At 42.7% G+C, this 25100-nt stretch overlaps 2 protein-coding genes across 3 annotated transcripts in view; both read left to right on the forward strand.

Annotated features, from left to right (window-relative positions):
* The first annotated feature begins 4372 nt into the window (after positions 1–4372).
* On the forward strand, positions 4373–18651 carry COPS3 (COP9 signalosome subunit 3). Of its 2 annotated transcripts, XM_019541961.1 has the most exons (12): positions 4373–4480; positions 6777–6906; positions 9343–9455; positions 9559–9608; positions 10521–10613; positions 11314–11493; positions 13649–13789; positions 15408–15581; positions 16752–16838; positions 17198–17311; positions 17975–18055; positions 18322–18651. In XM_019541961.1, the coding sequence occupies exons 1-12, from the start codon at positions 4426–4428 to the stop codon at positions 18373–18375; spliced, it is 1272 nt and encodes a 423-aa protein (XP_019397506.1). In that variant the 5' UTR covers positions 4373–4425; the 3' UTR covers positions 18376–18651. The 2 variants fall into 2 exon arrangements, with proteins under 2 accessions (XP_019397506.1, XP_019397507.1); XM_019541962.1 differs by lacking the exons at positions 4373–4480; positions 6777–6906; positions 9343–9455 and having other exon boundaries at positions 10453–10613.
* A 6014-nt stretch (positions 18652–24665) lies between these two features.
* FLCN (folliculin) overlaps positions 24666–25100 on the forward strand; it is an 11528-nt gene continuing 11093 nt past the window's right edge. The window contains exon 1 of the mRNA XM_019541963.1: positions 24666–24745. The gene's annotated coding sequence lies outside the window, so the exon portion shown is untranslated. The remainder of the gene's footprint in view (positions 24746–25100) is intronic.

Consider the following 25100-nt stretch of genomic DNA (forward strand, 5'->3'; position numbering starts at 1 on the left):
GGACCACATTGGCCCTCTTCCAGTCCTCTGGCACCTCACCAGAGCACCACGAGTGCTCATAGAGCCGTGCCAGGGGTCCCGCAATGACCTCGGCCAGTTCCTGTAGAACCCTAGGGTGAAGATCGTCCGGACCAGCGGACTTGAACACGTCCAGCCTCTCCAGAAGTACCCTAACTAACTCCTCGCTAATTATCGTTAATCCTTATTCTAATAATCATTAATCAAAAGTAATCCAAATTTATAATAATACTGTTATATACTTCCAACTTCTGTTGTACCCACCAGATGGCTTTGGGGTACAGTAAAAAATAAAGCATTTTTGTCATATAAAATGTGTTGGATGCAAACTGAGTTGTAAAGTATATATTTTAATTTGGAGAGTAGATAGATGATTTCATTTGCAGGGCAGGACAACACCCACTTTGTGATTACTGCTAGAATATGGGGTTGGGGTGCAGAGACTTAAACTGCATATGTTTCTAATGCTCCAGGCTAATATGAGTGAAGCTGTTGTCTGACAAAGTGTATGGCTTTAAAAAGGACTTTTAGCAAAAACTGACAAACCTGAAAAAACTTTCCATGGCTTTCAGCCAGCATGAGGGATACAGGTGGAACTTAAGTGTCAGGATGGACTAGTGATGAGCCTTAGACCCTTTTTAATATGCTGGTTTGAAGCTGGTCAGGTCAGCAAAAGCCATTGTCAATGATATATGTTGGATGGCTCTCATTCCAGTTCTCAGAAGATAAGTGTCCATATATTTAATATGTACCATCACCAGAGCTGGCCCTAATTGTCACCATTAGTGACAGCAAAGAAGCTAAGTATTAACAGCACACAACAATTTATGAAGCCAGAATTCATACAAGTCATGGCTGAGCATATGGATGGTAGGTATTGCATCCAGCAGGAAGGCTTCCAGTATGGATACTTCTGTTGTATCTTCTATGGGCAGAGGATTTCCTGAGCTCAGGACTGTCAGGGTAGCAGTTTTTATCGGTGCTAAACTATCACAGAAATGTTCTTTAAAAAACAAAAACTAAAAAAGGAAACAGGAGTTGCAGTTACCGTCTGATGCTGACCAGTATGAAGCAGGACTGCTCCTCACGTGGGTCCTCATTTATTGGAACGACTAGGAGAATTAAAAGTATGCAAGGGGGCTAATAGGCAGGACTATGCTCATCCTGGCTAATGTAACCTGCTGTAGTCTTCAAACACTATCTGTTGTACAGAAAGGATATCAGTGGTTTTAATGGAGCAACCACAATTTCCTGAACCTCAGACACGTGAAGCACTGGGGCTTTATATTACAACATTACACCCTTCAACGAGTTTATCAGCTCTTAGCCCATAAATGAGAACTAAGTTTCAAAACAATGGTGCTGTAAGTGGATGCAGAAATATGGGGAATCCAGACACAGTCATCGATAGACATTAATGCTGATTTTAATTTGGTCTTGAGACTCAAGCTGAGAGTTTATTCCTTGGATACAGAATGCCTAATTCTTTGTGGAAGGACCATGTTCTTTTAGTGTTTTCACAGAGCTGAGAAGAGAAAACTGTCATGAAACACTGCTCTCATCTGTAAACCTGTGTACATGTAAAGAGATTTTTCAGTATATTCTAGCAAGCTTCATGGAATATACATGGTTCTTACTTATATGTATAACAATTTACCTTACTTTTAGATCCTCTGGGCTACAGGGCTTTATGGAAATTAAAATATTATTTCACCATGGAAAGATTTTAAATAAGTTACCTAGGTAGAGAGGGAAGGAATTTCGTAGTTATAATAAAAACCTGCTCCCTTTCACTTTGTTTCCCAAAGCAAATTCTCATACAATGAGTTCTGAAAAGAGTTTTTTTTCTTTTAGCTAGCTGCGGTTTGTACATATGCAGAAGGTGGATTCATAGATGTTAGGGGCTGGAAGGGACCTTACAAGATCATCGGGTCCAGCCCCCCTGCATTTGGGATGTTTTAGGTTAGTCTATTCAGAGAGGAAACGAATGTGTAAGGCTGCATTGCTGACAGACACAGTACCAATCAACCACGAAGAGCGCATGCATTGTGGTTCATAATCAAAAACGAATACCGAAAGATGACAGTTGGAAGGATTAAGCTGTTAAAGGTGCATGAGCGACAAAGATTAGGCAGCTGCTAACATTGGCAAGTGGGGTGAGATATATCAATTGCTGGCCATACTGATACTTTGCACTTCCATAGTTCACTTCTATACTTTCATCTTTGGACGCTACCATTCTTTTCAAAGGACAACATTATTATTTTTCTTTTACAAAAAGAACCACTGGGGTACAGGAAAGTATAATGCCTCTCCCATGGTCACAGAGTGAGTCAGCTATACAGAAAGGGAACAAAAGTCCAGGTTGCTCTAATCACTAGGTCAGGCTGAACATAATAGAAGGTTTGGAGGGAAGATGTTTAATATTTTCAAGATCTGATTCTCTTCTGACTCAGTATTTCATCCCACGTCTGACATTTCTGATGAAACAATGATAGCCCATGTATGGCTTTCACACTGCAGGGCAGAAAGACCCTGGTTCGTGTTTGCGGTATATCAGAATACGCTGCTTCTATTCGCATGAACGCCTTATACTTGGCAACTCTTGAATACTGTGCTTGGCAACTTCATGCTGCTTCACATGGTACTTCTCTCCTCCACAGGGTGGAATCTGAGCTCCCATTCATACTGACTGAAGTATTCATGCTATGGTCGGGAGCCAAAGCATGCCAAATCCTGTCCCCAGTGCTACACGTGTGTGCTAGCTGACAACTATCCACTCACTTGAACTCAACCATCTCGAAAGGAGTAACTCAGGTACAGATAACTTGAGCTGACTTTACTGTAAGTGGTAGATGTAAATGGTAGATGTAAATATTGCTTTTATTCCAGATAAATCTTCAGTTTGTGAAGTAATCGTGGCATTGGAAAACATGTTGAATTTCTCTGCACCAAAAGGTGTGGTAAAGGTGTGATGTAGTATATGCAGCCCTCGGCTATTTGAATTGTATGACCATATTACAGTCAAGCACTGCAGAAGCCTGATTTTTATCAGTGCGAGGCAAAAGTGTCTACAGATAACTAGGTATCCCTTTTGCTATCAAGAACGATAGATAATTAATTCATCATTGCATTTATAACAGTCATTTCAGTCAGGAACTTGCATAACTATCCTAAGTATTTTCCAGTGTACTCAATGGTCCCAAATCTAGGTGATCACCTGATTGCTTGTTTCTTTAAAAACTGCCAGGAAATGATGGGAGGAGATGGTATGATGATGGAGCGATGTGGGTGTAGGGTTGCCAAATAGTTTGACTCTATTCCAGGAGGTTTCGGGGAGGCCGATGTGTCGGTGTCACACAACGCAGACGTGCCTGCGTGCTTGCACGTATCCATGACGGATTACGATGCATAGACTTTACGCCAGGAAGGCAAATGCACATTACTATTACATTTAAAAAACCCACAGTTCTACTGCATAGATTGAATTCTGGGTTTTGGTTGTAGCCATGTTGGTCTAAGGACATAGATGACACTCTTGTGGACCCAGAAGGACAGCCTTCCATCTTCAGCTCCCTCTGTGAAAAAATGAAGCTTATTCCCTCCCAATGAGGACTTTTCCCCATCTTGTACCATCTAGACTTTCCCCAGAGCCTCATGAAGGGACTTTGGTCCCGAAAGCTTGCAGAAAAGGAGTTTTCTTGCAATTTCCCAGTTGGTCTAATAAAAGGTATCATTTTGGAACCCAGAGTTCTAGTTTTTTGTACATCTACCAAGGACATAGGCATTAACTATTCGTTTTAACGAACGCCCCGTCATTTATCTCCAGGGTGACTCTCAGCCGTTTGTCTCTGGGAGATCCACATGTAATTCCTGGAGGGCAATCGTGTGCCAGTGTGATGTCAGAACTGTGACCAAGGCATGCTGTCACAGCATGAGGTAGGCGTGATGTCAGCACAACGACAGACGATGACTCATGGTCGGGCATCTGAGCAGGAAGAGGGGCCCTACCATTCCTGACAGCAGCACTGCCCTGTGGGTGGGCTGGGGGCATGGCTGGGGGCCTTGTTTACAAGCGCCGTGACGACACAATGACGTGAGGACGGCGATGACAACACCACAACTTGCTGAGTCACCACTCTGCCCAGTAAAATGGCCTCGAGGGCGGGGAGGGGGCGGGGCTGTTTACAGGAGCCGGCGGCTTCCGGCTGGCGGGGGTCGCCGTGGTAACGGCGACAGGGGGCGGCCTTACAGCTCTCGCGAGGCGACGCGGCGGAAGTGACGCGCGAAGCCGCGGGTCTCGCGGCGCCTGAGGCGGCGGGGGATTGGCTGGCGCGGGCCGCGTCGCGCGCGGAGCCTCCTTCCCGCTTCCCCCGGCCGCCCCGGCCGCGCGCCCGAGCCGCCAAGATGGCGTCTGCTCTGGAGCAGTTCGTTAACAGCGTCCGGCAGCTCTCGGCCCAAGGTGACCGGCGGGCGGGCGAGGGCGTGGCGGTTCCCTCTGCCCGGTCTCCCGCGGGGCCTCCCGCCAGCGCGCGCGGGAAGACAGGGCTGAAGTCCCCCACCCCTGGGTCTGTCAGCGCAGTGCTGGGCCCCTCCCGGCTCCTCGCCCGCCCCTTCTCCCTGGCTGGCTGGCAGCAGGCTCCGGTGTCGTAGCCCGGGTAACCCGTTTTCTGGTGGCTTAGCCCCGCCCGTGGCTTTCGGGAGCAGGCTGTTCACTATGGCAGGGGTATTTCTGTGTTAAAAAAATACAAATTTCCCCGCATGGACGGGGAATAACATGCAGGAAAGTGCAGCCCTGTGGCCGTGCCTGGTCCTGGAGTGCTTCGTCTCCAGCAGGCCGGAGTTGTGGTCGAGGCGATATCTTGTAGGGGACCAACGAGATTTTTGCCAAAAAAAATCTTCGATTGCAAACTCTCTGTCGAGCGTCGGAGAAAAGGTGGGAGAAGTTCTCTTAGGTGGAAGCGAACTCGGCAGTGGCGGCAAGTCTGGCTCTAGGGAAGCGTAAGATATAAAAAGGCGGTTGTCGATGGGAGGTTTTGTCGCTTCAAACTGGACTTCTCTAGTGTGAGGGAAAGAAAAGATTTTAATGTTAAAATCTGGAATGGGGGCTCAAACCAAGCCCCTTCCGACCCTAGAAATCTATGAAATACTGTCACTTTTCTCAGTGGTGTCTTCAAGCCTTTTTTTTTCTCTCCCTGTGTGGGCCTAGAGCTCCCGGGCACAATAGGTGCCAGTTTCTGAGCTTCTCTGTCCCTTCAATTCTCTATTTAACGAGTGAAAATATATAGCTGCCTTTTCGTCTTAACTCACATAGCGTAGACGTGTCAGGCTTTCTCTTAATTTTTAATTTTTGTCTCTGACTCTTGTTTTTGCATTGGGCTGGAGCTTTGTTTTGTTTTTGGTTTTTTTTTCTATTGCTGCACGTTGTAGCCCCTTACATATAAGGGAATTTTCTACAATGCCGTTTATTTAGCGTTTTGTTCACATGAAAGGTTGTTGGTGAAGCTTGTGGATGCTGGTGACTTTTTGATTTTTAACTGCTAGCAGAAAAAAGGATCGAAAAACATGTGTTCAGGACACGCATACCATTATTGAACCTCATCGTGTTTTATGTTAGTCCGCTCAACAACTCTTGTCAGCTGGCTACAGGCATGAGGCAATAGCCCTGGAGCCGTGCAGCTTGGTAAAGCTCACGCTAGAATCAGTTCTTGATGCCCAGGCCTTTATTTGGACCGTGCTCATCTTTGAACGTTAACCTTTCACTGTTAAACCTTGCTGGTGTTTTATTTTGACTCTGAGGAAAAGGTCAGAGAGAATTTGAGAAGAGCAGTCGTGTTTCCATTCATGAATAGACTCCTACTCCCAAAGGTACTGGGAGGTGATGCGAAACTTTTGTTTACATCTAATCTGTAAGTGTTGACAGGTGAAACAGTGGCTGCATCAGAAGCCGTCCATTGAAAACCCAGTACCTTTGAAAACTGAATTCAAGGCACTTTAAGAATATAGCATCCACCTTTTAGTCCTCCCCGTCTTCAGAAATCAAGAAAGCATGCTAGGTCTAAGATGTTTCTTTTCCACATGCCTTGTCAAAAACTCACAGAGACTAAATCACAAGTGACTATGTGCGGTATTGTCAAATATGCAAGTAAACTGGGGGAAAAACAGATTAGGAAAATATATTTTTATCCTAAAGTGTTACTTGGAATTTGTTTTCTAAAAACATTAGCTGGAATACAGCATATAAGAAGTGCAATGGGCAAACCTGTAACAATTGCTCAGATGCCCAAGAAGCAAGACGCTGCCCTTGGGCTTTTGTGTGTAGATTCTCATATATTCTTAGGTGTTGGTAGGGGGAAAAAAATTTAAATAGCAGAGAAACTGGCTAGAGCCTTTTAAATTTCAGTTTGTTGCAGCTTGTCAAAAACAGAGTAGCTGCAGAGACGCTGGTAATTCTGTCTGCAGACTGGGGAAACTGACTCTGCATTGGTTTATGGCTGCAAAAAAGCCTTCAAAACCAACAAACAGAATGTAAGTCACTGTGGGGGGGTGTTAAATGATAAGCTATTGTGGGGTCCCCTCAACTGGTCTCAAACTTTGGTTGCTGCTAGAAGACAACTAAGTTGACTCTTTTATTTTGTTATTTTTTATTTTTGCTTAAAGGCAAAGCAAGGAGGTGTTAAACAAGGGAACGCATGACCTTTCAGTATGTTTTGCTTGGTGTTGTAATTGAAAATTGACTGCAATGTTTCATGTTTCAGGGCAAATGACCCAGCTTTGTGAATTGATCAATAAAAGCGGGGAACTGCTAGCAAAAAATCTTTCCCACCTGGATACAGTGCTTGGTGCCCTGGATGTGCAGGAACATTCTTTAGGGGTTCTTGCTGTCTTGTAAGTGATACTTTTCTTTCTTTATAGGCTTAATTTAGTTTTAACACCACGAACTTCAGGCAGTGCATGCTGATACGCATTTTCATTGCGCGGTTCTTGTAATATTGCTTAAATTCTTTCTTGTGGCACATCTTTGTGAAAATATTAGGATGTTCATGTGTTTCAGCTTTTTCTAATTCCAGTTCCAAAATGGCTAAAATACCATGACTTACAATGCAAATTAAGTTTTTCTTGGCTTTGAGCAAACATCTGTTTCTTGTTACGTTTAGGCATTCTGGATAGATTAATGCTTTTACCAGTGGTTCAACAAAAATGTTATGTTTGTTTTAAGGTTTGATAAATGAGTTATTGACAAGCTGGACTCGCACTGTGAAGCAGGATGTCCCTTTATTCACAGTGTGGCATTGGCTGCTTTTGCAGGTTTGGACAGCTCTTGTCTCCTGCAGGGGAAAGGATAGGCTGGCATTCTGCAGATTTGAGATAACCAGTTTAGCTAAATACATTTTTGGGAGCATTGAGTTATTGGACAGAGGTCTCTACAATTTGCACTATTGATATGCTTTTAAAATAATAAATTGAGATGCATTAGAAATTGGTTTGTTAAAATAAATTAGCTGCTGTTCCTGGGTGTTTCCCTTTGAAACAGAGAATATAGTACAGGTCATATGTGTATGGTACCTCACTTTGTATACTGCCTTCCATAAGCTGGATCCCAAAAAGATGTTATGGAATTAAAAAACAAAAAAACCCAGACCACCTGTGTCAAATCACCAATGGTGAAGGCATCCTGTGGGTGTAAGATAAAGTAGTTTATTAGTAAATCAAATAAGAGGGAAACCAGCTGTCCATAAGAGAGATGAAAAAAGTTGTTCCAGGGAGAACCGAGCACTGACTGGGCTTTGGGAAGGGACAAGGAAAGCGAGTAACCAGTTTGCTTGGCAGCTACAGCAAGTCAGTGGAGAGGTTTAACAATACAATCAGTTTTGAAGTGTATCCTAAAATAAAGGGGCAACAGAAGAAAGGAGTGTTTGTGCTCGGGGATCTACAGGGTGAGGACTTGGAATGTTGGCATTTGAGGAGGTCATGAAACGGGGATCTGAGAGAGACAGTGAGAGGTGTGCTGAAGGTATGGGTGAGGATTGCCTGAGAACTAGTAAAAGCAGTACTGTTGTGGGCAGTGGTCCAGAGCAGGGTTGTCCAACTTCAGAGTGACCAGAGGCTGTGTGCTGTACTGCATGGGTTGTAGGTTGCATGCTCCATGGGCCTCACTGGCTTCCTGGAGCCCCTGCTCTGTCTAGTCCCCTGCTGCCATGAGATCCTCTTCTCACCCACCACTGCTGCCGCATGAGCAGCGTGAGCCATCTTTCTCTCCCCCCACCATACAAGTCTGCCACCCCTGTCTTGCAGCCACTGCATGGGTGATTTTCCCCCCCCACCTTACTGTTGCCTTGAGAGCTGCCCACGCCCCCCTACTGGCACTGTGGTAAGAAGCTCACCAGACCTCTCACTGTGCTGTCCTGCCCCAGAGATCCTGGCTACCACTGCAGCAGCTCGAGCAGTGGGGGCAGCCTGAGGACCACACTTTAAACCCTTTGCCAGCCAGGTGCAGCCTCTGGGATACCAGTTGGACAGCTGTGGTTTAGAGGTAGTAACCTGCAGGGAGTGAGGAGCAGAGATGCAAGTAATTTAAATGTGGAGAAAGAATTGCAGGCATATGTAAGAGTGAGGAGGCAAATAGGGAAGGAAATAGAGATTCCTAGCATCAGTAGCATGTTTGTTGTTTCCAAGGTCATTTGGAAGAACTTCTGTAGGACCAGTGTACTCTCAGCAGGGTGCTGCACCCTCCATAATTTTCTCTGCTCTCAGAAGAAATGTGTATTTTAAACAGCCAAAATGCAGTCTGTCCATAAGAGTGCTGCCAACCCTCTCTCCCCATTCCCCTCTTCCCCATCTCCCCAAACCACAAGTCTATGCTACATCTTTCTATAGTGTGATGAGTCTTCCACTTGATGGTGCAGTTTTATGATCCATCTTCTTTAAAGGTATTCAGTTACCAGGTATTATACCGTACCTGCTGTGACTTGTTCTAAACAGAGAACTTGTATGCAACCCAGGATAGGGGGTGTGGATTTTTAACCCCATTCTCAAGTATCACTATAGTATAGTTTTTAGAGACATGTATGTCTCTTTCATGTTTAAGATGCTTTTACACTGGTTAACTAAAATTGCACATCTGCAGGTTTCCTAGTGTTTTGATCATAAAACCTTGATATGCTAGGAAAAGAATCTGTAATGCATGCTTTGGCCCTGGGTCTGCAGGCAGTTCCACAGATGCACAGAGGTCTGCATGCTAAAGCAGAGATCAAGAAGTCATTTCAGAGGGAGGCCTTTGGTTTCATTTTACAGAGCTCTAAATGACTTTTTGTCCGGTTTCAGGTTTGTGAAGTTTTCTATGCCCAGCATCCCTGACTTCGAAACGTTATTCTCACAGGTTCAGCTTTTTATCAGCACTTGTAATGGGGAGCACATTAGATATGCAACAGACACTTGTAAGTTCAACTTCAATTTGTCTCGCAGTTGTATAATCATCTAAAGCTGATGTGTGTATGTTTATGATTTTTTTTCTTTTACTGTTTTTGTTGTTATATGTAGTTGCTGGCCTTTGCCACCAGTTAACAAATGCCCTTGTGGAAAGAAAACAGGTAAGCAAATATTATCTAGTAATAATAAATTAGCAGTCATCCGGGGGCTCCAAGGAGACGCTGATTCTCTTGTGAAGAATTTGACTTGTTAATTCCATTTTAAGAGTGTTTCCCTGCAGATTGTTACTTGTCTAGTTTTAGATTATCTTCCGAGATTGTAAAAAGGCTGTTCCAGAGACATCCTAAAAGAAAAATATATATTTATAGTTGTTAAGAGATCTGGTGTATCATTATATGGAACATACACATAACAGTTGTATGTGTTCTTTTTTTGGTCTAGAGATCATCAATCACAAATATAAAAGAGATTGTACCAAAAATAAATGGAATCAGGCAGTCAGTTGTTGGCTTTGGTATTATTACCACAGCAGTCTTTTATAAAATTCCTGAGTAAGTTTAAAAAAAATAAATCAAGAATCTAGTTTAAAAGAATAAATCTTTGAGAATAATATTTGTTAATGTTAAGGAATTGGAGCTTTCCAGGCACTTGTGCTAATTTCCATGTTCTGAAAATGCTGCCAAAGTACATGCTCTAAATGTGGCAAATGGGAATCTTGCTTTTAATTTCAGTGTGAACGATGCCAATTTTTGGTGGTTTCAGGGTCAAGTCTTTCTGAGAATACTAGAGGATGTCGGTATCTGATAGTGTGACAGTGCAATGCGTTCTCACTAGAACGGCCTTTTTGCAGCAGAGAAATGTTAGTCCATCAGGAGAAGCAAGTTGAAGAAAGAGACCAGATTTATTTTATATCTTAAGGGACTGCAGTGTCCTGCAGGAAGGGGAACCTCAGGTTAACTGTTACTTAATGGAACCTATCAATTAGTGTTATTTTTCATTTGTAAGTGCCAACATAAGATCCAATGTGCTGCCATCTATGAGAAATTATCTGAAAGAGATGTAATTTCTGACAGCCCCTGCGAGGAATTAGCATTCTCAGACAAGCCATAGACAAGATGCAGATGAACACAAACCAGCTGACCTCAATACATGCAGATCTCTGCCAGGTAAGAAGGAATATTAGACTTATTCCAAGGGTAAACATTTTTAACTGGCCCAGCCCCATTGTGCACTGAGTGAATTAGTACTTCAGGAATGGGTACAAGAGTAGGGTTTTGCAACACTAGTAATCATTGTGATCTGTTAGAATAATTAATATTTGAAATAAGTTTAATAGGATTTTTAGCTCATCCTCTTGGATTCTTTGTTTTGCTGTTCTTTTTATGACTTTGGAGAATCCTGGATTATTCTGGTTCTCTCTAGTTGAGGGAGAGCTATATGTAGCTCCTCCCAGGGTCTCTCACTATCTCTGTCCTCCAGAATAGTTTCATCAGCAGTGATGTTCTATCTGTTCCAGCTTATGTGGGTGAATTTGCTACTTCTGCAGTGCTCCTAGCTCCTGGGGCACATAGCTCCATAAGTAAAAGAGAGTATTTTTGTGCTGCCAGCAGGCCAGCTTGCGTGGCTTAGCATTTCAGGGAACTTCATAGATTGGAGTCGAGTAGTGTGACAGTGTTTATGGTGAGCCACTGTGAAACACTGCAGGAGCTGAAGTGTTTGCTGGATAGTTTCAGGGAAATTCTTTATAATTTTTCAGATAAACACATTAAGTTTCAATAAATGGTAGTGAGCTGAACTTGGCTTTGACCTCTTTAAAACTTGCACAGAAGTGGCTAATTCATGTAACCCTGGTTTATTTTCTTGTAGCTCTGTTTGTTAGCAAAATGCTTTAAACCTGCCCTCCCGTATTTAGATGTGGACATGATGGATATATGTAAAGAGAATGGGGCATATGATGCGAAGCACTTTTTATGTTACTACTACTATGGTGGGATGATATACACTGGGCTAAAGAACTTTGAAAGAGCACTCTACTTCTATGAACAGGTAAATTTCTCTCACCTGGAAGTCCATGGCAAGACTTAAAATGTGGTTTGTTTAAAGGCCAGAACTGCATTCCAATAAAGTTGGTATAATGTGTAATGCGTAACATCTTTTAAACGTTCTCCTGAAACTAAAGACAGTAGCTGTTCACATACCTATTGCTATTAACTTCACATATTTGCATCACATGGTTATCTAGAAAGATTTAGTTGGATTGGTTGTCAGGTATGAACTTATGTGCAATATTTTGTGTTATCTCTATACATTCATATGATTGAACATGGATATGAAATGTTTGTTTATGGGTCTTATTGGCCTTTTAAATGTTATTCTGGGTGCTAGTTGTTTTTTACTTAGGCTGGGTTTCATAAGTATGTGATTTTTATATCATATATATTTTTTTAATATCAAGAAAAACAAGTGTAGTGTAGTGGTCCAACTAGTACAATGGCCTCTGATACCACTACTGATCTTTGGTATTCTCCATAACTTGTACTTTCAAAATCATCTTTTCCCCTCATTTTTAATATGTGAAACTTTTGCACAAACTTGCACAAAGCAAACTTTTCCTTGGCCTTTCAGTAAAATAAGGTTAGCCAGTACAGAATGGACTTAAACTAACTGTGCTCGGCAATCTTGGCTTTCTCAGACTTAACTAATGTTGTTTCTACATGTGAATGATCTAACAGCTTTATGAAGTGTGTGTGTGTATGTGTGTGTGTGTGCGCGTCCATGTCCACACGAGCTTGGACATTTGGTTTCCCAGGGACAAGTAGCAGTGGTGTACCTTCCGCCACAGCTACTTGTCCCCAAGGAGTCTGTGCCACGTGTACTTTGGCACATGGCAGATTACCCTAGAGGCAGTCACGGGGGCTGAGGCCAGCACTGTGCTGGCCCTGGCAGCTTTATCTGGAGTCCTGGGGGCCTCCCAGGGCTGCAGCAGCAGAGATCCTGATCCTGCTGGGCACAGCCTGGCTGGCAGCCGCAGCGCAGCTCCAGACACCTTGGCTCTGTTTTTCAGCAGCACGCACTGCCCATGCATACCTCTGGGGGCCAAAAAACCCCACAGGAAAAAAAAACGGAGCAGCTCACACACAGGCAGTGCACCCTTGCAGTGTGGAGAACGTCTGGCTATGCGGTATGTGGTGCTGCAGATGCATACTGCACAGCTGGGCTTGTCTGGACATGGAGGGGGTCGTGTAATCCCAGCTTCCATAGGACCTGTATAAGCACTTCCAGTAACCTATCTTATGATTAATTACACTAAAGCCTCCCAGAGGTTTCTAGGACAACTCTTGATCAGTATTTAATACTCAGCAGTATTAGGCAAGGAAGTTTTTCTTTGATTCTTTTGGCATCATTTTAAGTATCACTGGGTGCACCTACACATTTGTTAATCCACCATAATTATGGTGCACAAGGTTTAGTACTTGTAATTACAGGTATTAACTTAATGCACTGTTATCGGTGCTACTGCGCAGTAGCGCCAGCACATGCTTTTTTTTGTGATGCTAATGTGCAGTAGACTAATTAGTCAGTAGACTAATTCTACAGCACATTAGCATGGTTTCTGCCTGCCACACTAATGCCACAGTAGAATTAGTCTACTCATTAGCATCTTGTGTAGATGTACCCAGTGTGTGTCTACATGTTCATTAATACGCTTTTGCTACTACGCATTAAATTTAGTACCTTTTTAATGTGAGGTACTAACTAAATGCGCATTAGGCTGCCTTAATGCACAGTAGCAAAAGCTCACACTTTTTGGTGATGCTTAATGCATAGTAGCCTAATTTAACTGCACTTCAGCATATTAGCACAGTTTTTGCTGTGACACACTAATATGCAGTAAAATAGGCTACTGCACATTAATGCGCATGTGTAGATGCACCCACTGTAGACAGTACTATATAGTTTTACGTTTGGCTGAGTGGTAGAGGGTGTCTTTCTAGGATGTACTGGGTGACATTCACAAAAAATTAACTTTTTCTTAACTTTTTCATTTGATATTAACTTAATGGTTCATTTCATGTTTAATCATATTCTGTTTGTACATACAGCTTTTTTTTAATCTAGGAATTTACTAATTCAGTAGTATACTTATTTTTAACTCCCACTGACAGTCATTTTCTACTCCCATCCCTTTTCTCTTGCTTAGGCAATAACTACTCCGGCCATGGCAGTCAGTCATATTATGTTGGAATCGTATAAAAAGTATATTCTAGTTTCTTTGATACTACTTGGAAAAGTTCAACAGCTGCCGAAGTACACATCCCAGATAGTGGGTAGATTCATTAAGGTAAGTCTTGAACTCAGTCAAATAATTTGAGCTATAAGTTCCTACATGGTTCTTGCTGACACAGTGGCGTTAGTCTTCTTGGTTCTCTAATGGAGTTGGTTACTGTTCTGGGTTGTTGGAAATATTAGGAACAAGCATTCTGGCTTCTTTATAAGTTACAAAAGACTTGGACAGGTAGTGGCTGCATGTTGTCTCACTTATGCACATTCCAAACTAGCAGGTACATTGCTGATGTTGCAATACAGCTCATACATCTTAACAGAGGAATAGACTTTTTGGCAAAAAAAAAAAAATACTGATTTCACAACTGTAAACGTGAGATCTTTCAGCAGTGTATAAATTTGCTAAACTTTCACTTTGGCTAGATCACATGACTCCATAGCTTCTCCTTGACTCTTAAAGTGTGCTATTGATGATCTCTCTCAAGAAATTCAGAGTAATTAGGGGACATATCTTGCATTCAGGATGAACCCAGGTCAGCCACTGAGGTGCTGGGCATGCTGTTTTTCTCTCCATTCCTTTATTTGTAAACCAGTGTAAAAATACCCTGACTACCTATATAAAAGTTTGAAAACTTTAGATCTCAAAGTGCTGTACAAGAGCTAGGTATTTTTCCTACTACCACTCAGAATCTATGCTGTGCCACAACTAATTAATGCATATTGCCAAAACAGAGGAAACTGTGTAGCAGCTGCTCAACTCCATTTAAGTGCTTTTAAAATCTGAGCCAGATTTTTGATGTGCTGTGTCAGCTCCAACATAAACTATCCACAACTTAAGAATTCATGCTGTTGTGGCGTTAGTGAGCTGTATTTGTGTCAGGGGAAGGTGACTTTGGAAGTCTGCTGTTTTTTTGGGTGAGGTTTTTGTATGTATGCATGTAGGCCCTACATTCTGGCAGTCCTTGTTGGCATGGGATTTGAGTTGCTGTACTTTTTGTGTTTATAACCTTGGATAATGTGCACCCTTTTTACAGTACTGTCCTGCAGGTGGCTCTGTCCACCTCTTCCTCCACAGTGAAAACAAAAAACCTCTTTGACAAACTTCCCCTTGTATTACCTGTACACAAATATAACCTAAACTGCTGTTGAATTAATGTTTTTGCTTGGCTTTTATTGACAGACAACCCATGGGTTGCACCTATGAAAGTACAGTGTAATAATCTGCTTGTCAGCTTACCCTTTTGCCATTGAATAGCTGGCTATGCTTCTGACTAGAAAACTGCTTAGTGCTTTTTTGGTATCCTGGAAAAAGCTCAAGTAAAATAGCATATACTGTGCCTCCAGCTTTATAAGGAATTATTTTTACTGGCACTTCTGCATAGTTGTAAATTGAAGAGTCCTCATATGCTGTAGTGATGTTTTGGTCTTACAGAAAAATCTGAAACATGAACCTGATAAATATCAATATGTAACTGAGGTCCTTCATAAAGAGTAGTTTCACTTGTACTGTGTCTTGGTTTAAATTTAAATCTGTGGTGAATGGCTAGTGTGTGAATTACCTGGGGAACAGCGAGTGTGGCTTAAATAATTTCCAGTGTGGAAACTATTAAATATGGTCACAAGACAGAAGACTGAGATCCATGTACATTAAACATTTTGTTCTTTTCTAATTGCAGCCTCTTAGCAATGCCTACCATGAATTAGCACAAGTTTATTCAACCAATAAACCCTCGGAGCTCCGAAATCTTGTGAACAAGCATAGTGAAACATTCACCAGAGATAACAATATGGGGCTGGTTAAGCAGTGCTTGTCATCTCTTTATAAAAAGAATATTCAGAGGTTAACTAAGGTAAGGTGTAGGCCTCCTGCTGGTCTTTAGAAATGTATGGTTTATCCCTGCTGGAAGAGTTAAACTAAAAATATCATCTTGTATCCATGTGAAATGGATCCAATTTGGGCAGGGGGCTGGACTCGATCTCCCGAGGTCCCTTCCAGCCCTGATGTCTATGAAATCTAGTTTGTTTATGTGTACACTGATTACACTGATTAGTTTAAAAAAAAGTTTAGCATTATAAAAATCATCTACACAATGCTGCTGAAACAAAAACGTACTCATGAAGAACTAGAGCAATAAATTACCTTTGCTTTAAAAACCCCAGCTAAATGTATTAGTGGGGGGCGGGGGATAGGGATAGTCTGCATACGAAAGGGGTCTGAGTACGGAAACGGGTAGTTGCCTGCTTCTAAACTGCATAGTATGTATATAAAAAGCAAATAAACACTTGCCTTCCAGACTATGGTGTTAACTAGCATACTACTGTGCAAGTCAGTGGATTGGACTAATTTATATTAGATGAGAACTTTGACTATAGAACACAGGTCTGTGGCCATAGGTGTCACTACACAGTACCTTTTAGGTTTCCCATCTGCTATCAAAAACTGAATTTCACAGCTTCCCTGTATACAGGAGGCAAAGCAGGAGAGGACAGACATATATAGTTAAGTCTGGGATTATCCAGTGCTAAAGGAATTTTGGAGAGGAAGAAACAGTTGCACATGTAATCGACTAAAAAGATCAAATGGATTCCTAGAGGTGATGAGACAGAAGATACTTAGGACAGAAATCTGAACTCAGATTTTCTGATCTTCAGGCATGTCACAGCATTTGTTTTGGAAGGTAACTCCCAAAATTAAAACGATTATTAATTGTCTTGAAATGGCTGTATTAAAGAGGCAGGAACTCCTCGTTCATGAGGAAAAGGGAAGTTAGATATTGCTAAGTCTTCCTTTAGAAAGGGACCCCAGAAGTGCTGGTACGCACTTGTATATAGGCTCTCAGTTGTATAAAACAACATTAGCCATGGAAGAAGAAATGACTTGCAGGTCATTTCATGGTACTTTTTTCTTCCTGCCACAGTCCCACCAACTCGTAGTTAAAAAATGTTGTGTAAAAAAACCTGCGTGAAAATCAATCAGTGGTATTACAGTATAACATTTTGATACGTTTTTTAAATTTCAGACATTTTTAACGTTGTCGTTACAAGATATGGCAAGTCGAGTGCAGCTCTCGGGGGCCCAGGAAGCAGAAAAATACGTCCTTCACATGGTAAGAATCATTAAGAAATGGAAGTTTTCTCTATTACAAAAGCAAACCAGATCAAGATCTTTAACTAGAATCTTAAAAACTTAATGCAGTTGGGCAGTGTTTGACTACCGGAAGCCTACCCTAATCTCAGGTTGCTTTCTTTCCAAAGTGTCTGTAAAATGCTTTCATCTAAGCAAAGAGTAAGTAGTGTGTTTCCTGTCCCAGAATGTTATAATGCTTCTCTGTTTGGAAAAGGCTGTTGGGGAAAGAAGAACCAGAGCTTGAAGAATCAGCATTTGAACCATCTTCACAAGCCACCCTGACTGGTGATTAGAACTTGCTCTGCCTTTTTCACATTTAAATGATTTTTCCTCTTCCAGATAGAAGATGGTGAAATCTTTGCAAGTATTAATCAGAAAGATGGTATGGTCTGTTTCCACGATAATCCTGAAAAGTATAACAATCCAGCTATGCTTCATAACATTGATCAGGAGGTAAATAATTTTCGATGCATTCTTGCTATTAAATTATCACTAAATATATTGCCTTCAAAATCTAGTAGTGAAGTTATAGACAGACATCTTAGGGTATATTTGGTTCTGGATTTAGTGTAAGTCGGGCACTTGCTGATGTGCTTCTACAATTACTCTGGTAATTTAGTAATTACTTTGGAATTAAAACATATGTTTGTATGACTAGTAGTTATCTTTGGTGTTGAGTCCCCTGTTGTACAGTAGGTATAACCAGAGGTGTGTTAGCAGTCCAATTCTTCCCCCCACCCCCCCATATTGATCTTAAACTACAGGATTGACTCCAGATTTGTAAAGAAAATTGTCCTTTTGGTAGGCTGACTACAAAATCCTTCCTTTTCATTAATTCATAGAACAATTGAACTCCAGATTGACTGTTCACTTCTCCCAGAGCTAACATAGGACAATGGCCATTGAAGTGATTGCTAGAGAAAAGACATGGGACAAAATAAAAGGAACAAACAAAAATCAGCCAGCTGAATAAACAAAATGTTACTTTTTCCATTAATTGTGGGACCATAAATTCCTTTGTGGGGAAAGGCTAAAAGTATAGAAGCTACTTAAGGCAGGTGTGTTACGCACCAGCAGGGTAACTAGTTGACTTGCTGTTTTCAACATGATTTTTAGATGCTGAAATGTATAGAACTTGATGAACGACTGAAAGCCATGGATCAAGAGATCACTGTGAACCCTCAGTTTGTGCAGAAGGTAACTACCTTTAGGTCTCTGAGTATCTAGGCGTGTGGTGCTATAGGCATGAATTATGTTGAATATATATACTACAATGTATTATGTTGCAAGTACCAAGTCAAATGCGTAATGTAGGTAGTATGCAACTGTGTAAAAAGAGAAAGTGCAGGTCTTTCCACGTGTGCTTTTTATTTTGTGCGATTTCAGCTTCTTAGAGCTCTTGTTGGGACAAGCAAATCTTTGGACTTAAAAATAAATAAATAACTTCTCTTATTCCCTTACAGAGTATGGGCTCTCAAGAAGATGATTCAGGAAGCAAACCATCCAGTTATTCTTGAAATTAACAATGCTACTACTCTGCTTTTAAAGTAAAAGCTAAAGAGAACCACCTTCTGGATTGGGCATTTAAAAGTCCTATGAACAGAGCAGAGAGAACTGAGATTTTGACCTGGACATTAAGAAAATAAAACATCACCTTCTCAGTACTGTATGATTTCAAAAATATTCTCTGCAAAGAAAAAGGAAATCTCAAAGAAACTTAAAGTCTGTTGTGGATTTATTTATCTTCAGATTAACATCGTTAATGCATTAAATAATCTACCTTTTGTTTTAAATGGTTTGAACGTTGCTGTGTTTCTGTAGCAGTCCTCTTTTTCCTTTTTCTGCAAAAAATTCAGGGAAGAATATAAGCAAACGTTGGATTGCCTAGGCTACAAGACAATTACTGATTCATTATTTGAAAGCATTTTTAACTCACTTTGCTCTATAAAATACAGTCTGATTTAGACTTTGTATTTAGATTACCTGGGCAGAATGTAACTGGCAGCTGCCCATTAGGTGACTTAACTATAAGCCTTCTTTCTAAAATATTGAGAACATCAGGATGAGTTCATTTCTGGTGGGAGATCAGGCTTAGTGGCCGTAGTTGGTCCTGCTATGAAAATCCTTGGGCTCCCTTGTACTGACAACTGTTTATTGGTTTTTTCAATTGCTGGCATAAACAAATAGGTCACTGAATATTCTTGCAACTTCTAGGCCAAAGCAAAAGGGTGGCTTAAAGACCTGGATGCTGAGGGAAGCTGAGTCCGAACTCTAGTTTGCACTGAATCGGATTCTTGTGCTTAACACCCCCACAACCATAAAAGAGTTTCTACCACATCCTGGTATTCAAAATGAATTCAGATACAAGCTGTGCCATAGATCTGCTCTAGACTTACCTCACTGCAGAGGTGGTTATAAAGTTCTATTATAAAAGCAGGTTTGTTTGAAGGCAGGTGAAATGCTGGAAGAATATTGTGTGGTTTGAAGTCAAGGACTTACTGAAATAGAAGAAACTTTGCCATTGAATTACTGAAACAATTTACCCTTTTAAACCACTGGGCTGGCTGTCATTTATGTAGTGTTCATGTATCTAAAACTTTTCTCTGTTAACAAAGCACATTTGAAATGGTTCCTGTCATTGAAGTTCTCCTTATCAGACATAAATAACTCTGTCATTGTGTTAGAGTTTCAGAATTGCTTAATACACAACAGCCCCCGTGTAAGTACCCTAATGAGAACTGTTGGGTACTTCTGAAAACCCAGCCTCTTCATTTTTGTTCCTAGCTGGAAGCTGAACTGTACCATGTGAAATGTACAGGTACATGGAGCAGGGGTGGGGGAGAGAGCTAATAAGGTTTGTGCTTCCAACACTGATATTTGGCATTGTTCTTCAGAGGGCTCCTCTTCTGAAGTCTGACAGAGCCCTTGTGGCAGTGGCATGCCTTCTCTACTAGAAGAAATATAATCCTCAAGCTGTTCCTAGATAGAGTTTTTACAATTGGTTATAAAATAGTGATTTAACTGATAATAGATTTTTTAAAAAAGCATAGGTCTGTGGTGATTAATTCAGCACTCACAGTTTCTATCATAATGACTCCCAAACTGAAGGAAATTTGCACCTAATCTCAAAGCAAATCCTTGTCTTCCCCAGTACTCATTACAAGTAATGAGCAAAGAGATTGGTGATACGTTTTTAAATGCCTTATTAAAACCACTGCAGGATTAAATGCTGAATGTGCTATCCAGTTTTCTACCCTGGCGCCATAGAAATGTGTCAAGTGTAAGATTGAGTGAATTGTTGTTGTTGTGAAAGCCTGTGAAATTAGGTACAATAACCACCCAAGGAATATAGAAAATGACTAACCACAAACTGCTACTTACACAAATATGTCAAAATGTTCCCTCAATTAAAGAGGAAGGTTTGTGCTTCCAGCACTGTGCACAGGAGGCCATTTATGTAGGAAGTAAATGTACCCAAAGTATTTTATTGAAGTTCTAACAGTAGAAAGTTTATTTTGATTATTTGAAGTGGCAGCTGAACTATACTGTAAGCAGGTCCTGTTATTGTTATTGTTCTGTGGGCTTGTCTCAAATAACTTCCAGCGGACTATAATACCACAAGAAGCAAACTTGCATTTATTTTATGCAGTTGATAAAAGGTAGCGGTATCGCATCTTCAGAGTTACGTAAAGTAAGCCCCATATTATAAACAAAAATTATACAAGTATTATGTAACATTTCAAGTCACACAGTTCTTTATAGCACAATATTTTTTTTTTATTTCCATGTTATAAATGTGAGTTTTAAACATTTCAAAGCCAGTTGAGAATTTGGCCGCCACTTCCTCTCACATTCATAGTTGTGGTAAAACAGCTTTGAAAATGATGATGCCACCTCCAAGTGTTCGGTTTGACATGAACCGTAAGGTACCAAGATGCACTGGGGTAAGACGAGCAGTGTCTCAGTTCTGATATCGTTAAGGTTTTGGAAATTCTGTTGCAAACTGAGTCTTTGTATTGTTTTCATCTGAATTGCTTTTAGAAGGTGCAGGACCATTCACATCCTGATGGGGAACTGAGAAGCTTTGAGGATGCTTCAGTATTTTGGATTTTGTATGAATGCTTCCCTGTGGTAAGAAAAGACGCACTGCTTAAGAACACCAGATAGAAGACTTGTCTTATTTTGACATACACAAAATCCTGTGGCCACATCTTCAGGTCTTGCGTGTCCTCAAGGGGCACGCAAAATATTAGATACATGCACACTCAAATAAGGGTGTGGATAGGTGAGCAATTAGTGTTCTGAGGAGGAAGCAGGGACTTTACTGTGATTCAGTATAACTGCTCTAGCTTTCTGTTCACCCTGTACTAGGCTAAAGTTGAACTGGGGCAGTTTACCCTGAATGAAAGAGCATTTAATTTACCGTGGTTCAGTCATTTACTGCAAAGCTAAAAACAGACATTGTGTTTGAGCTGGTTCTGACCTGACTGGCACATCCCTTTAGCTTGTCCTTAGAATGAATGGGCTGCAATTGTCCTGGGAAACAGCATTAGCACATCTTATCTTGGTACTTCACAGTTACTTGAAGTGGGACAATAGGTGTATGGGACTAGGATCCCATTACAAAAGGCTTTTTTCCTTGAGAAAGGGCAAGTCTGTTTTTAGCCAGAGACAAGACAGAAGAGGTGGATGAGATCAGTTTACACTTGTTAACACTATTTCCCTTCTTCCCCATTCTATAAGCAGTTAAACTGCCCACACTCCCTAACATACTTTGCATCTAGTTGTTAACTGCATTTTAACTTGGAGGAAAAAAAAGATGTGGCCTGCCTTGCAATGATGGTAGTTGGCCACGGGATGGGGCTTCATTTCAGATGTTTAACAGGGAGTGTAATGCTGGACAAATTAGATGGCTCCATGCTGTTCTGTGAACAATTTTTGTAATGCTCCTGCCACAGAGGAGTGCCACTGTGCAATTCCTTTACTGAGCTTCGCGCACACAATATTGTTGCATTGCTCCAGGTGCTGCTGCCTGACTAAAATTGCTCCTCCCGCCATTCCTCTCCCTTCACAACACGGCAATTGTGACCCGTTCTGTGTGTTGTCCTAGGTTAACTGTACAATTTAGGAAATGACTTTATTTTTTTTTCTCCCTGCATGGCAAAATTGGCTGAGGAGGTTAGTCCTGAGAAGTTGTTTAAATGTACTGTTGGAAAAATAAAGATCACAAACAAGTTAACTCTTCTTAGTTTGTTTTAAATACACTCTGGCTGGCCTGGAAGAAGGAGGTGCTAGATTTTCCGGACTGGTTTTATTACTACTTTCGGGGATTTTTTTGTAAAGTAACCCTCCCCCCCTTATTAAGTAATTGTAATTTTCAGGGGTTGGAATGAGACTTTTCAGGCTGGTGCATGTGATAATGTCTTGCACTTTGCCACCAAGCACTTTAACAGATACTGGTTAAGCTTTGAAGTTCACGAGGCATCTCTATCTAGCAGAAAAGGAAGGTGCTGTTTGGCTGGTTGATTTGTACAAGTGTGTCTGCCTTTGGAGGGTTCTTAGAACTACTTTGGAAATAAAGATGGGATGATACAGAAATCTCAGTTCTGATAGGGTCTAATAATTCTCTAGTATAAGAAGAAATATTGTGCGCTTGTGTGAGAGAGAAGTCTTGTGAATCTGTACTGTGGTGGTCCCAATACTTGAACATGCAGCGTATTTTTTAATGGGAGTATAGTCTTGGCACAGCTTCCTGTGTCAAAGCACATTTTTAAATATCATGTTTCAGGACAACCACTGTGAATTGTGAAGTCTAGCCATGTTTTATTTAGGAGGGATTTAACAAGCTATTCGGTTGAAACAATATGGATCAGACTCCACCAACAGCCATTGATAGACCTTTTCTCTGTTTAGATGTCCAAAATAGGAATTAATTTTTTGTTTCCCCGTCTAAACAAGCTTTTGGTGAATCTACCTCTATTACTATTGCTGCTGGAGGTTATAGGTCTAAAGGTGCTAAAACACTAAATATTTTGCAACAAGTAAACTTGCTGTGGGAAGCACAATTTCAAATTGAGCTGTGGAGGGAAGGCGGGAGAGCTGGCCTGTTCAGTGTTTCTTCATGCTGATAAAGTTTTGTGCTGATACAGATTTGTGTGCTGTAAGATTAAAAGTTCAAGTAATGAGGAGGGCTGTACTCCACGCATAAGCAAGGTTGGGATTTTTATGATCTCTACTTGGTGCTAAAGACAGACAAGACGTGCTGGCAGGTGAATTAGGGGATTGCCTAGGGCGCCAAAATTTGGGGGGAGGGCGCCAAAATTATATGCAGAACAAAATAACAGGAACTTCATTCTAAATAACATCCCTAGCTAGCTACAGCTCCACCTTACACTGCCCCGCCCCTGCCCACAGTGCTGCTAGTGCCCCTCGCTCCTGGCCAGTGCACCCACCCCACCTCTATATTGGAAGTGGTGGGGGTGCTGAGGTGCACAGTTCACCTAGGGCACCAATTACCCTTGGACCAGCCCTACATGCTGGTATCTTGAGCAAGAAAACACATCAACGTGCCTGGTATTTAAGAGGGGATGTGTGGGGAAAGAATTTCAGACATTTGTCCTTTAGGAGAGAGAGTACACGTGCAGAGAGAGATGCCAAGAATAAAGGAAAAGGTACAGGGAGCTCTTTTTAATGTGTCCACTTCTCTCCATCTATTGTGTGAGGGATTACCTCCCTTGCGCAACATTCACAGAAGCTTGTGCTTTCTGTCTGTCTTAATCCATAAGGTGCAGATCTTGTAGAACCGTAGGGAAGGCAGGCTGGAGCAGGTCACATCTAGTCCAGCACCTTGCCAACACAGGATCATCCTTGGCTAAACCATCCCAGCCAAGCACCTGTCCAACCTGCTCTTGGAAACTTCTGAGGATGGAGGCTACATTTTCTCCCTCCAGGCCTTGGCCGCATGTTTCTTCTCATCTCTAGCCTCAACATGCCCCTGCTGCAGCTTAAAGTGGTTGCTCCTAGCCAATTCCTCAGGGTAGAGGCTGTGTCCTAAACTTTTCCTGAATGTGACCCCATTGCCTCAGCATAGCCCCCCCCCCCCACAAGACCCAGTCTGCTGGCATTGTGACCCCACTTGGGGGCGTGATCAAGTTTGGATTTCCTGCCTGAGAGCAAGAGGAAAAGCAATGCTAGGATGTATTTAATGAGGTTTCTTTGTATTTGAATATAAAACCAGGGGACCTCGTCTTGCATTCCGGTAAACGCAATTCACCTTTCCCGCTCCCAGCTGCACGAGTCCTGGCTATGGGCTGTCCGCTGCACGTGGCCCCGCCCCGCCCGGGAGGCCACGCCCCAGCCTTGTGTATGTCACATGACTGATCCTTGCAGACCGCACCATCTCTCCCGTCGCCGCGGGGGGGGGAGCTGTTGCACCTTATCGGGCGGAACAGGGCAGTTGTTTTCCCCCTCCCCCTCCCCCCGCTCCGTACTATCTTCAATGGGCTGCGCCGCTGCACCCCCGCTTGCGACCCGACTCAGGCGGCCTTGCCACTCCAAAGTTGCCAACCCCCCGCGAAGAAGTGGTTCCGTCCTCAGCCTGTGAAATGGGGTAGCCTGGGATTGTACCATGCAAACAGACGGGGGGGGGGCATGGTGGGTTGGCAAGGCAAGCGGAGAAGGTGATGGCGGGGGACGGGGTGGCTGTTGGGTTCGCATCTCCTTCTTGCTGTCCGCCCCGCTCCTCAGCCGGCGGGCGCGGGCCGCCTGGCTCGGGCAGCTGAGCACTTCCCTCCCCCCCGGTCAGGTGGTATGGGCCGTTCTGTCAGGCTGTGTCAGGCGGCCGGAGCCACGGGACTAGGCGGGCGTGGGGGTGCGGCGAGGAGGCGGGTGAGTGGCCGCGATCCCGGGCGCGGGGGCCTGGTCCCTGTTGTGGGGGGGCGGTACGTCACTGCGGGGGGTCAGGTCCCATGTTGTTGGGGGGGGGGCGTCCATGTTGGGGGGTGACCCCTGCGATAGGGGGGTGTGGCCATACCCGGCTGGAGGGGGCCGGGGCCCCGTATTGGGCCCTGGGGTACGGGAAGGTCCAGCGAGGGGCAGGGGTTGGTGCCCCCCAGGTGGGGGAATTGATCCGGTCACAGTTGGAGACTCAGGGGTGCACTGTCGTGGGGTCAGACGTGCTCGTCCTGTGGGGCACCAGACCCCACTGTGGGGCTGGCCAGGCCGGTGCTGGGGGAGGGTCTAG

This window comes from Crocodylus porosus, unplaced genomic scaffold (assembly GCF_001723895.1).
Source record: "Crocodylus porosus isolate Cpor-Errol unplaced genomic scaffold, CroPor_comp1, whole genome shotgun sequence".
Taxonomy (NCBI): Eukaryota; Metazoa; Chordata; order Crocodylia; family Crocodylidae; genus Crocodylus; species Crocodylus porosus.